Source organism: Numida meleagris, chromosome 9 (assembly GCF_002078875.1).
Source record: "Numida meleagris isolate 19003 breed g44 Domestic line chromosome 9, NumMel1.0, whole genome shotgun sequence".
NCBI classification, from domain to species: Eukaryota; Metazoa; Chordata; class Aves; order Galliformes; family Numididae; genus Numida; species Numida meleagris.
This window is the reverse complement of record NC_034417.1, coordinates 8,221,551-8,236,035: the sequence shown is the minus strand read 5'-3', so window position 1 is coordinate 8,236,035 and position 14,485 is coordinate 8,221,551. Positions and strand designations below refer to the sequence as shown.

At 45.3% G+C, this 14,485-nt stretch overlaps 1 protein-coding gene and 1 long non-coding RNA gene across 2 annotated transcripts; one reads left to right on the top strand and one right to left on the bottom strand.

Annotated features, from left to right (window-relative positions):
* Positions 21-2,087, top strand: LOC110403993. The gene is made up of 2 exons (XR_002441998.1): positions 21-1,350; positions 1,570-2,087. It is a non-coding gene; the product is annotated as an uncharacterized LOC110403993 (long non-coding RNA).
* On the bottom strand, positions 2,942-14,485 carry ARPP19 (cAMP regulated phosphoprotein 19). The gene is made up of 3 exons (XM_021407846.1): positions 14,267-14,485; positions 9,801-9,923; positions 2,942-6,472 (listed from the first exon to the last, which is right to left on the bottom strand). Exons 1-3 carry the CDS (start codon positions 14,309-14,311, stop codon positions 6,302-6,304), a joined length of 339 nt encoding a protein of 112 aa, XP_021263521.1. The 5' UTR covers positions 14,312-14,485; the 3' UTR covers positions 2,942-6,301.

The window sequence follows — 14,485 nt, the reverse complement described above, 5'->3', positions numbered from 1 at the left end:
CCTGCCCGCCGCCACCGCCCCCGGCCTCGGCCGCGCTGAGGAAGGGCGGGCGGCCTCTCCCGGCCCGGTGCCGCCGCCGCGGTGTGCGTCTGTAACGCTCAGGTCATTGGTGGAACGCTGAGGAGTACCGGGCCCAGAGCAGCGCACGCAGCTCCGAACTGAGGGGGCTGAGGGAAATAAACATTTTCAGAAAATGCAACTCCCCCGTCGGAAGGGAGTAAGCCCCCGCTTAATCAGCCCACGGTTCCCACGTTACGGCAGCAGTCCTCGGGACGGCAGAACTGCAGCGCTCCTATGTGCGCACTTTGCCTTTGGGAACGCATCCCCTGGTTCCACGCGGACCCAAACGCAGGAGGGACCTGGAGCAGAGCAGAGCCGAGCCGCGCTCCATACAACTGCTTTGACTTTTGACTGGCGTCACCCCTGCAGAACCCATCCGTGTCAGCAGCAGCTCTGCGTTCTGCCACTTTCTGGGCGCCCCAGCAACCTGCCCTGTCCATCGCAGAGAACAGGCAAACCCGCTGACGCAGAGGGCCATGGAGGAGATAGGGACCTCCTCCAAATCATACACCAAGGATGAAAACAAAGCCCCGACTCCCAGACAAGCATTCCCAACTGCTGCAGCCTGGCTGTACTTCACTGTTACTGGAAAGAGGGGACACAGAGAAGGCAGTGAGCACAAAGGGAAAATAAGAACAGCGGTAAGATGAAAACATGGAACCCTACCTGTGTTCCTTGTATTAGGTGCAGCTGTACCAATCTTCATGATTAATAAAGCAAGGTTAATGTATCTGGAGATGAGGTTGGCAGGGAGAGGTGCAGAAACCATTTAATGAGAACTAAACAAAGAAACAAACCCAACCCCAAACAGCCCACCAAACCCTTCCTTCCCACATTCCACCAGTACATCCACGACGACCACCACTGCCCCGTGCCGAGGAGGCACCTTCCATCAGAACAGCCGAGAACTGGTTCCTGGGGATGGACGCAGGGTAGGGGAGAGGTCTTTGGCCAAGAAGTTTGCACAGCTGCTCTTCACGTGCACCCTGCGGCAAAACAGAGAGGTCCACACCACAGCTACCAGTCTACTTCCACGCATAACAAAAGAACAAGTGGTTTGGGGTTCCACAGCAGGATTGTCCCCATTTTATAGACTTTATCCTATACCTACAGGATAGCGCACCTATGTATGCTGCTCCACATCTGATGCTCAATCCCCTTTTTCAGGATACCACCTATTCTATCGGAGATGCTCATTTCAGGAGTTTGCCTGGCCTCTGGTTACTGCATCAGCCGCTCTCAGCTGGAGCTCAGGAGCCAAACGTAATTAAAAGCACCAGCAGAAAATAGGTACGAGTCCAAAATCTACTACAATTTGACACAATTTACATAAAGCTGGATTTCACATCTGTCATTAAGGACAGGAATTGGGGGCACTGAAAGTTGTCAAGAAACAACCTGATTGTAAGGTAGCTAGGCTGATAGCTTCATTGTTACCTTAAGAAGCAGCTCCTGCATCACGCGCCTAATGGTAAGATTTTCATGATGTCCTCATCTCCTATCTTTCAGGCCTTCCTACTTGGCTATTGTCACATCGTGCCTTACATAAGGAGCAGATTCTCCACTGGCCATTCTATGATGATATGATTCTCTGAAATCCCCATGCAGAGATCTTGCCTCAGTTAACTTGCCTAATCCTCCGAGGAAGGTTCCTCTGCTCTCTGGAACATCACAGAGGTGTCTTCAACAGTTTGCAGAGATTCCTTCAGAGGCTTAAAACCATCAGCCAAGAACTGCTCTGACGTTCTGAAGAACCCGCAGCTCCCATCTGGCTTTAATTTCAGCCGTACAGTTCAATTCCTAGAAAGTGCTGCACATTTAAAAATGCTTACCCTATTTCTCAAGGAAAATTCCCACAGATGTTTCTTCCTCAAATCTATTATGGAAACAACTCTACAGATCTTGCTGTACTGGGAATGTCAGTGATGGCCATTCTGCAATACTGCCTCGGGATGCTGATGGGTTACCCAAGCATACCTCTTTTATTGAAAGGTACATTATTCTCCAATAAAATAGACTAAACCCAACTGAAATCTGTTGTTTAGACCAAATCAGAAAACAAAAAAGTACTAGCCCTAGTTTTAAAGCAGTCAAATACGTCTGAAATGGGTGGAGGCTTTGTCGTTATTTTTCCATGTCAGTCAAGAAACAGACTCCAGTGCCTGCTACATTCAGACTTACCTAGACTTGAACCTGTAAGGGGCGCATCACTGCTACTAAGGGAGGAATGATCAAACAACAGTCAGTCCAACTCCACTTTTCATTAAAACACATTCATCCTGCTTACGTGCTCTATGTGATCCCTACACGATCCCCCCGTCTCCTCTTTCCAACCCCCAGGCTGCCCCCAGCCACCAAACACACACGTTGCCGCAGTTTCACCTTCTGCCTGACGAACGCGGTCACCTTCCAGGAGCACAGCGGCTGAACACTGAGCTCCTCCGAGGGCAGTTCTGTGCAACTAATTTAATTCCATTTGGGCATAACGCTGTATTTACCTGGTTTGTCTGTGCCTCCCCATTAGAATGAGGATGCTAATGCCTGTACTCCTTTGCATTGATTTGGCACAGCATCTGGATGCTGCCACTCAAATTGGACACCTCTGTTTGCTAGAGATGCAGGGTACAGAGGGTGTTACTCTGACCTTGGTTATCGTGCTAACCGCGTAGATACACCATGTGGAACTTGAAACTGCACAAGGACCAGTACCTAAGTCACAGTATGTGACTTTGAAAGTAGTTGGATTTTGCCCGGTATCTTGATTTCTTGGAAACTGCCAGGTTCAGGCTAACGCCGCCTTACAGCGATGCAAACCTCCAACTGCCAGGTGAGCTCCCAGAAATCCCCTTCAATCAGTGTAAGGGACCAAAACAATCATCTGTTACGGAGTTTTCAAACAATAAGCTTTAATTGCCTTATTAGAAAAATAAGCACTGAAATATATATAAATGTGATTACATTAAAGTAATTCTGTAGTCTAACATACTAGAAACCAAAACCCAGTCATATTTTTCATGGTACAGAGTAGCAAGAGTTAGGGTTTAGAAACTTTCCATAGAGAACAGGGAAGTATGCAGGATCATTTAGGAAACCACAGTAAAGACGAGACAAATCTCCACGTTGCAATAAAAACTAAGTAGATCAATTTATTCTGTATACTATACAATGTGTAAGTTTGTAAAGAACAATTGACATTTTTATCACCTTAACATCTCGACTGGGTGTAATTATGTCCAACAAAATGTACTCCTGTGGCTTTTATACAAACACTGTCCTACTACGTCAAGAACAATGAGAGGGAAGCCTTTGGTGCTACAAATTTGGGGACGTATCTGTGAGGTTGGAATTAATTCACTTGTAACTACCTCCAATAAAACGTTGGCGCTATCTGCTATGAGAAGCCTAGATGAGTACTAGTCTAATAACGAAACACTGTCTATCTTTAAAGGCAAAATATGAAAGGGACTGCCAGTCTACAGCGTGGGCAGGTTTTCTTTGAAAAAGGTCATTATCAAATGGTAAAACTCATATAATACATTATGTACACACGTTTGGATAGCTGAGTTATCTTGCTGGAGTAAGCTGAAAGTAAGCATCAATTTGCAGTCACAATTGCTTTACTGTTACGATTATTGGACTTCCTAGGTTTTAAACAGTGTTTGGAGTCAAAACAGCTGTTTTGAGGTCGGTCAGATGGAAAGGCTCGTAACCAGTCACCCAACTCGTTAGTATTATTACAGTACGTCCAATAATCTATTTCTAGCTGAATTTGTAGTAACCTTAAGAACTGCAAGTCACTGAGTGAGCAGCGAAAGAGCTTGTGTTATCCAACCAGCAGGACAAGCTGATCTGCAGCTAAGTGAGAGGAATGTTTAAATTTAAATGGTTATTTTTTTTTAAAACCTTCCCAAGCATCAAGAAAACTCACCTTATGTGAGCTACAGAGTAATGGAACCAGACAGTACAAAGCAAGTCACCTTCAGTTGTTCAAGTGTGTTTCAGGCCCAGTCCTATCATTCAGTTTCGATTTTCATTTGTTCACAAAACAATAAAGAGGGATTTTCACATTAGGACAAACATCTACAGAAAACACTCTGTTTCAATATATCCAGTTCGCTTGTCATCCTTCCAGCCTAACTTCTTGCTTAAACCCAGTCAGTCCATTTCTTCAACCTGTTCTGGGAAAAATCACAAGTTCTTTAAAATGCTAGTAGAAGAACAAGAATAAAAGGGCTTTCTCTAATTACAAGCAAAGGGCCACAAAGACTTGGTAAGAATCAAGTTAGCAATTTCAAAAATTCTCTAAACTGAAGAGCATACATTATACAGACACTGCTATACTTTGCTCATTTGCCAATCAGAGCTGGACCAAATTAAGATTATTCATCTCATCTTGATCATTTTCTTATATTTACCATTAGAAAGCATTGCAGAAAATAGGGGGGAGTCTTTTTGACGAGCAGTCATTTATCCTGCAAGACCTTTCTGAATATATCAACACAAAGTGCATCCTTCTGAAAACATGCACCTTCAAGAGTGGTTTCCCTTACAATACCTGCATGGGTTTTTATTTTTTGTTTTTAAATTTGCTTTTATTAGATTGTTTTCATAGAACTGTTTCTTTTAAGAAAATAGGATTGGGTACACTGATCTTTTTAAAGGGTTTCTTACACTCCCAAAGAGCATCTGGCTACGATTGCCTTTATTAGAACCAATTACATTTTGGATCGCTACATTTTAATATACCCAATTTCACCACACAAATCATACTCAGCATCAGGTTAGCTACCGAACGTCAGCTGCGTACTCTGGCAATCTAGTACTCACGATCTGTAGCATACAAACAAACTCAGTTTGTTTCTATTTTCTAAAAATGAAAAATCAACACTTTCTCAATCGGTCACTATAGAAATACGTTCCAGTTGGTTTTATTTCCCAAAGCCAATGAGGGGCTGCTGTATAAAGAAAAAAAAGGAGTTAGTTTACTACCGCTACTATTTTAGGAGTTCGAGGGAAAAAAAACAGTTCTAGCCTTTCACTTCCAGAAGTCTAAAATAGCCCAAAGACAATTGCATATCAACTCTCAGCAAGCCTAGATTTGGAGTTTGCCACAAGGGAAAAATCTCTAACTACCTTCCATGTCATCCTGCTGAGCATTTCACCTTTAAAAGCTTAAAGAGCTGCTGAACAGAAAGGGCACCTGCCTTTAAATACACGTACGAACTTCAGATTTATCTATTTGTATTTGAATGCTGGACATTGTTGCGAAACAAAGTGTACAATTGCAAAAGCATAAGGCTGAGTCAAGTGTAAGGAGAAGTGTTTCACAAATTTCAGGTCTGTCATTTTTACTTTCAGTAGCAAGAGCCTGGGCTCCCCGTTTCGGGCCAAGACTTGGAAAGGTACAGAATCACTTGTGCTTTGATTGGCACATTATCTGCTTTTTAAAATGTAAAATTAATAGACATTTGCAAAAGGTTGTGCAAAACTATTGTATTTACAAAAATGGCACAAGAGTGAATTCAACAGTCTATGCACATGCACACTTCATTCACATCTTCAACAAAAGTGTGTCCTAAGCTACGGAGCTGAAAAGAATACCAGCTTCAACAGGCAGTTGTCAATAAGCACTAGATTCACAAGAGTTACACCAGAATGGGCAAATATTGCCCAAGTAAAAACTCTATTGTTAAAGCTGAAACAGGTTTAAGGCCGTTCAAGTTCAAGAGCAGAAACAAAATTCAATCAGAGCCCTGTGTTTGTTTTTATACATGCTTTACCATCTAGCAACTTGTGGTCTAAACCTCTATTTTAGACAACAAACCCAAACACAGAAGAAAAACCCAACACAACTGGAGGTTATATTAAATACAAATATGCTGTAATTAAGGTGAAATAACAAAAGCAGAAACATTAGAAGTTGTAAAACTTGCGATGTCACTTGCTGGAACCAGTCCTACACTAGGAAATGGGCAATATGTACATTTTCAAGTAGAATACGTTGCTCTAACCAAACTTGTCCTTTTTTTAAAAATCAGTGCATTGTTCTTAACTAGTCCAAATACTACACGTTTTACTCTAAACAGTATTCCCTTACCATAGCAGCACATGCTACCGCTACCTGCAAAGCTGTCAGTCTCATGACTTAGTGTAAGAAAGAAAAAGGGGATGTGAGGGTGAGAAATAACTATTAAGGAGAAATAACAGGAATGAGAATTATCATGCAGTTCAGCTGTTCTCGTCAGCCAGCCAGCTTGCTAGCAACAAGAGATGGTTTCCGCTGTGGGAGATCCTGTGGAGTAGGAATATGGTCACCGGTGACTTCTGTCTTGTCAGGAGCTGCAGTAGGCAGTTGCTTATTCTTCATCTTTGCTTTAGCCATGTTGTAATCACCAGAATCAAAATATTTTTGCTAGAAGATAAAACACATACATGATTAAAAGCCTGAAATGTTATCAGATGCATAAACTGAATTCTATAAGGAATATAGATGCGTTAAAACTTAATAGTTACAAAACTTTCTCATTTAGCAAGGTAGCTATGTCAATTCCAAAAAAAAAATCAAGACTATTAAGAACACAACTGTAAACATCAGCTATGGTGCAGGTGTCGTGACATATGTAGGGCCTTAACCATACACATTTGTGAACACTATTCTAATCCTAGCTTTCAAAGGGCTTTGCTCTACCACAAGTGAAACCTGGGGTTTGGAAATTACGCTGCAGTGAACGAGTTCTGCTAGACAGAATAACCAAACAATGTACGAAGTAAGGCTGGAGAACAGCCTCTGCTTTATCGTACCAGAAGATCAAAGCAGCAGGAAACTGCACGCTAACAAGAAAACCTTTTTTCTGCATACATTAAAACAGTGAAACTATAATCCCTAAAGTTCCCAAACCAATTATTTAGTTAAGCCAGATCTGCCACGCAATCCTTCTAAGAAACACTGTGTGAAGGAAATTCTTATCCGAGGCTCCAGCTTTCTTCAGAACACAAGCATGAGTATATTAAGTGTGAATTTGTGAAACAGCGTGCCTCAATATTTGAGCAAATCTTTAATAGCATTACCTTTCATATTCTTTGTTGCCAGATTTCTCAAAATATTATCAGCACTGCAGTAAGATGAGCCATGGAATTTCATCCAAGGCCTGTATCAATGCTTTAACTACTCAGTGTTTTGGGAAACTCTTGTATTTTGTTTACATCTCACTATGAGGTCTCCCATTAACGTACTTATAACCCACGATTTGCACAGGTTGTCAAATGAGGCCAAAAACTAGATTTGGGACAGAGATTTACTCTAGCAACTGTTGCTTACAATGGATAACCACCTCCGACAGAACACTATGTAGCTTTACATGGACTTACTCCTCAAACTCAGTTGAACGAAAGCCATCACAACCTGCTATGTTTATGCACTTCCAGGCAGCACTGCAACTATGCTCTTCATTTTGTATTAGTGCTAACCAGCTGCAAGATGTTAGCAGCAGCAGCAGTTGCTGAACAGAAGTAATTTCAACACCCACGTTAAAGTCTTTACCTAAGATAAGGAGGCAGGGTTGGTTTGTTTTCAAAGCAAGGTCCCCTGAAGGTGGCTTTAAATGTTCCCTTTTAGAGTCTGCTAGAACCTCAAAGTCACTGAATCTGTTTTTCCCATGCAACCAGTGCACCTGAACCCCCATATTTTAGCACTAAGTCTTCTCACAATTCAACTCTTGACAATATAATCTTTTTATTTCATTTGTTTTCACCGTGCCAGAACACCGGGGCACATCTGCAAACTAGGCTTTAGTTATAATGTAACCTGATTTGGAAACAGGCTTTCATATTTTGCTCTTCAAGACTGAAGAAACAACCAACCAACCTTTTAAACAGGAACTAGGTAATAACAGCACTGCTCAGCGTTTAGATGTGTTGACTGTTCACATATCTATATAATAGACAGTTCCAAGTAGAATCCCTCTACGGGAGCATGGCATCCATTCTTAATATTATTCTGGAAAAAATGCACTAATAATGGCATGTGCACACAACGTAGAACATTTCTGGACAGCAAACAGCAATGGGCAGCATGTCCTAGTTGCCAAAGAAAGATCTGGACTACAGTTAATAGTACATTTAGAAAAACACCTACAGGAAAAAATACCTTTCCACCTTTTAGAAATAAGAATATCAGCCCATTTCTTTCTTTGAAGTGCTCCTGTGTTCTCCCGATTTGCTCTAGCTTTTCACAGATGGCCTATATTTGTCCTCCCTTTCAAACTGATTCTACATCTATTCAGGTGTCTTCATAACAGAAAGGCTGTATCTGAGGGCACGCTCACTTTCATCACTCTACTTTAAATTTCAGCAATCCAGGAAGTAAGCTAGGGGCCTTAAATGAGGAAGCACCTTTCCTTGGTGTAAGAGGCAGAGCATGCTAAACAAATATAACAAAAAATAAAACATGGAAGAAAGGTATTAACAATCAGGAATGGAGAACTGAAGAAGGCAGACTGAAAATCAAAACCCACACCTCTATGCAATCTTTCACCATACCAGCAGAATCCCAAATGTCGGGGCCATTAAAATGCCCACTGGCCTCCCTATACTCAAATGTAAAACTACAGGCTGTAACAAGCTTTGCATGAAGTAGCACTACAATCAAGATTAAGGTCTTGCAGAGATTATCTTGATTTTTTAATCACATTTACACTGAGTGCCAGCAGTCATCATAATTCCTTTATGCCCAGTCCTTCTGGACTGGATGCTGGTCTGTCTCCCTGAACAACCAGTACAACACAAACTTACCTTGCCTCTGGAGTGTCTACATGGACACTGAACCCACTCAGCCAAGTTTGGGTTGCCTTTGACCACAGAAGTCATCACCTCATCTCCCACCTGCCTGCCCCAGCAGCCATTAGCCAAGCTGCACACGCACTACTTTGTGAGAGAAAGCTCATCCCAGAAACCTGCCAACAGTAACCACTCCCCGGAGATGTTACCAGATAGCACAGAATTACATCAGCACTGAACTCCAACAGCTGGTCTGTGAAGGATTTACACTTGGAATCATTGCGTGCACTCAAAAGGCCTAGATGAGAGTAAAAAACAGCACGGCAGCAATGAAAGCATCTTCAGAAATAATGACAGACCAGGATTATTCCAAGAACAGAATTTTAACATGCCTGAAAAGGATTACATCATCACCTGATGAATAATTAAACACGAAAAAAAGCAACAACAGTTGGATAACTAAGAAAATAAGAGACTGGTCAAATGCAGAGCAAGATTTAAACACAAATTCTCTCCTCCTCCTTTTATTCTAACTTCCTGCCTGTGTATATATTCAGAATGACACCACCGTTCTCAAGCACCGACGTCAGCCGGTGGCTGCGAACACTACACCGTCATGTGCTAAAAACACGTAAAGACAGCGGCTGTGCATCTTGAAAACGCAAGAATAGTAAAATAGGATCAGCACAAAGCAAGGATGAGATTCTGACTCCCAGCGTTTACTGTGTTTTCTTTGTGGAAGACCATCACAGCCACAGCAAGCCAGCTTCTAAGCTAAGTTTTTCTAAAAATGGCAGCTGAGCCGTTGGTGTCGTATGCAGCTATCCTGTCGGTTTGGCATTTTGTGAAAACTCTCCCTTGAGCTTTCACAGATAAATTCACAGTGTTTTTCCTCATGCAAAGAATCACAGATACCATGATTTTGGAATTTCTCATCTGTACCCTGCAGACAATAAAGAACTCACTCCTTTTTGAAGCCTCTTCCTCAAGAAGTCTGAGCCTCCTGGCTTCTGGCCCAGATGAGGATATCTCGCTTTCAATTTTGCTTCTTCAGCTTTTTCTGGGCTGATCACCTTATCCTCCATCTCCTGAAACAAAATTAGCGAGACTTTAAAAGAAATATCACAATCAATTATTTACATAGAACACTTCTGCAGGTAATTCACCAACACGCAGATTTCTGGACACGTGCTGGGATCTCTTCAACGCATCTCACTTCCACAGACAATTAGCCATCACTAAAAGCAAACTGCAATTCAGCTTAGAAAAAAAACACAAACATACATATTTTGGTCAAAACAAGGGTTCCATCAGGAACAAATGTGAAAGATGGGTACGACTCACAGGACTTCTCAATTACCCTGCCTCATCATGAGGTTCAGCAGATTACTCCCTCAACAATCTAGTTTTTATGACTCTGTTCCAACTGTAATACATTGCTACTTATTGTGAAATAGCATTAAAGTAGCTCAAAAACATGCCTGATGCTGTATTAATAATGAACATTATTGTATTTCTCTGCACTGGCCTTCTATGGGAGGCCAACGCTGTCATTAAGAGACAGAGTTAAAAGAAGACATTTCTGCATAGAATAAGCATATTTATAGGAACACTGTAAAATACGGATGAACAAAGTGATGATGTGAAGACAATCATATGGAAAAATTGTAGTTGGTAAATCAGCCTTTCATCACCGACCTCTGCTTCACAGTCCTTTGCTCTGGTTCACGCAGTAATTGAATGTGAGAAGCACAATTCTTTGTACTCTATCATTTTGAAAATATTTTCCATACAAAATACTAGTTTCACTGCCTTCCGGTATTCGGCCACGATCATTTTCTGCATGCAAACCATGGCAAGTTCAGGAAAAATGTATATTGATTGCGCTGACTGCTGTACTTCTTGAACAGCAATTATCATCTGAAGTCACAGAAAGACTGTTAGCCAGGAAAGAAGAACTGCCATTGAAACCAGGAGGGTCTCATATTCAGCTGTGACTAAGGCTGCACGTTCACTTGGGGCTGTCAGGCAGCCTCTTCAGACCCCGTTCCATCCACACCTTCATCCTTCGCATTGCATCCGTCAGCATGACCGCACGTATTCCACATGAGTGAGTTACAGGAACTAAGTGATGGGAAGAACACCCATCTACCGATTCTTTTCCCCCCTTGTCAGGCCGCACTTCATTCGGGTCAGTGTCCCCCTCAGGATCACCCAGCAGCCGCACAAGGCCAGGGGAGCAGCTGGGAGCTGCCCCATGAGCCCACCCCGACTAACAGCAGCTCCCAGCTCTCTAAGAGCCAGCACCCTCCTGGTAAGAAACCTTGCAAGCAAAGTTTATAACAGACTTAAAATACAACGCCCTGTCTGGTTGCTCCGTGACTCCAAGACCCTCCCAAAAACAGCATCTCTCAACATAGAGGGAATCTGAATTAATAGTCTTACGGACAGAAATCCTCACGGCAGCTCGAGAGAAACTTCTCCAAGGACTGGAACCGATGCTTTTTAGTTGGATGAAAATTACAAAGCAAGATACAGATAGATAAGCAAGCACTTTCCCTGACACAACACAGAGCTATACTGTCTCTCACTATACAGTATCACACTAGGAAGAGCACAGTTTCCATGTGTACATGACGAACATTCTTTAGCCGCTGCTCCTGTCCATGGTGGTTTTTTTCCAGATGATGCCAACGCTGACTCTGGACCTTCTCAAAGCTGTCCCTTCAGCTGAACGCTTTCAACATATGATGCTGAATCACTGGGTACTCGCTGTTGAGCCAACACACAAGACACTCGAGGGGACGTGTTTTGCCAACACCAACCGAAGGAGATATTTTTAAGAACAGAGGGCCAACAATAAAGAGCTCGCACAAATACACATTCACAGTGCATCAAAGGAGACATTTATGCAAACTCGCAGGGTTGACAAATCATCACACAGCAGGCAACCAACACACCATATACTGCATTGTGCATCAATGCAGCTAAAACAGATCCAGACTGCAGTCACCTTCTCTTCATGACCAAGAACAACTAAGACCCCCAAAGCTATAACTCAAAGAAGAATGCCAATACAAAGACTGCGGCTTCAGACACAACCAGATGACAGCAGGTTCAAAAATACCTAAAACAGTTCTTCAGATGACATGTATTTAAGCTACAAAACTCCTCACCAAAGGATACTGGGGACGCCAACAATTTATATGAATTCAGAAAGGCTCTGGATGTGTTCAGTTGCAGCTCAGGAGGCCTGCATACCACTGACTGAGGACGCCTGGGAGCTTTCTAGGGAAGATCGCTGCCTGCTTGTCCTGACCTTCTATTCTTCTGTGGACTAGATGGCATTGAGCTCTCCTGGAGATGCATCACTGGGACACAAAGGCGTTAACCCAAACCTGCAACGCCAATGGCACATTAGCAGTATTCTCCCTTGAGTTATTATAGAGGCAGCAACCAAATGATTGACAACTGATGGAGAAAAATCAAGATGTACCACGCAGTTCTTCCTAGTGACAACCACACAAGTTGTAATTTTAGTTCTCTATAGGAATTTTTGCACAGCTAATGAGGTCTGCTCACTTCATTAAAATGAGCTACCAGCACAGCCAGTAGTTACCTAACACATTTAAAGATGGCTTCTGCTTTTAATCTTTATGGATGCATGAAAACCAAGCGGTTTGCTATCTGCTGGACAGCTGAGCTGCACTGCTAAGAAGAAGCCTTGTCAATGCACGTTATGAAAAGCTCATCCTCTTTAGCAAAAGACATCAGACAGGAATATAAAGCAGAAAATGAGAAAAACATGACAGCAGCATAACTCTACGGCTATGGGAAAAGCCAGTCTGGAAACAAGAGGTACCACTGCAAACAGCTTCCTGAAAAACATGGACTTCTACAGCAAAAACAGCATCAATGAAGCAAGCACACATTCACCACCATCTGAAGGTTTCTTTGTTGCTGAACTTCCTCCTGCCACTATCCCAAGTTTTCACACAGAGAACAGGAAGCACTGGTCTCTTGGAAAGTTTTCAGTCAACATCACCCTTCACTGAGCGTACGTGTGAGCTTCCTGCAGCGCGCGAGTCTGTAAGGGAAGTCTCAACCTCCTGCCCCAGTGTTCCCGTGGGGGCTTCATCTTAAACGCGTACTAAAAAATGGGTTGGTTGGGCAAGTACTGTGGAGCTGAGTGTTAACTGAGCCTACCTTTCATCTTACTTACCCAGACAAACGTTTCTGAAGGCCAACACTGCAAAGCCACAGTACTAATCTGTAGCTCTGACATCACAGGATAGAAGCTCAGAGAAAATGAAGTTTTATGGGCTTTCCTTTGTCTTGAGCGCCTGCCCTGACTATAACTAAATGAGAAGGTCAGCACAGGAGCCCATCTCTCAGGCAGTGAGCAGCGTTTCAGAGCAGCGCACGAGCACTGCGTTTCAGGACTTCAGACCCAAACTTTGCTGGCAGCGTCAGCCCCGGTCTCCCGACTTCCCCAGAACACGCTAGAAGGCAGCACAATGAGCGCGCTGCCGCATGTGTCGGTGCGCTCCTGTCACGGCGCTATTCCAGGAGTGCCGCACAGGCCGGGAACGGCTCCGAGTGCTCGGAGCGGCATTTCTCCGAGGCTCACCCGCCAGGGCCGCAGCTGCGAGCACCCCGCTGCAAGGAGCCGGGGCTCCGATCGCCGCGCCGCTCCAGATGGCACGGTTCCACGCCAACTCCCAAACCTTTCCTCCCCGCGTGACTAATGCATACTGCAGACGGTGAATTATTAAACAACAGCTTCAGACCGCCGGGATGGGCGGCCCTTCTCCCTCCAGAGCCCCTCGCAGCGACGCACCAGCGTTTCGTAACGTGCCCGCCAGCAGCGGCCGCGGGGACGGCAGCGCGCGTCCAAACAGCACGGACGGCTCCGGGAGCCGCCGCCGTCGCTGCCAGGGCGAACCACGGCCGAGAGCATCTACAATTGTGTGCGCTGTCACCGCGGTGGCACCGCCGAGCAGCACGGCCGCCCTTCCCTCTGGGAGCCCTCAGCAGCGCGGGCTGCGCGCGGCCATTGTCTGGGTACCGCCGCCGAGGGGACGCGCCGGGCTGAGAACGCGGGGTTATTCAGGAACCCACCGCGCAGCGCCGGGCCGGGGCTCCCCACGGGCCGAGGCCCTCCAGCGCGGGCGGGAGCGCCGTGTGCCGCCTGGAGCGCAGCGCGGGGCCCGGCGCGGTGGAACCGCTCCGCCGCAGGCGCTGAGTGAGGGCAACGAAGACCGCCCGCCTGCCCGCCCGGCCCATCTAGGGCCCCCTCCCCCCGGCGCTACTCTCGGAGCCGCTCCCCGGCCGCGGGCCGGCGCCTCCGCTCCGGCTCAGCGAGGCGCGCGTGGAGGTAAGGAAGCGCCCCGCGAGGGCCCGTTCCCCTTACAGGGCCGCCGCCACCCACCTTCTGCTCCTCGGCCGAGGCGGGTTCGGGGCTCTCAGCAGACATGGCGCCGCGGCAGCAGCACGGCGGGCGGGGCGCCGCTCCTCCGCGCAGCGCAGCGCAGCGCTCCTCCGCCTCCGCACAAGATGGCGGCGGCTCACAGGACGGCGCGCCGGCGGGACCACACTTCCTCCGCACTCAGCCTCCCGCTGCGCGGCCACGCGCCCAGCGCCACTGGAG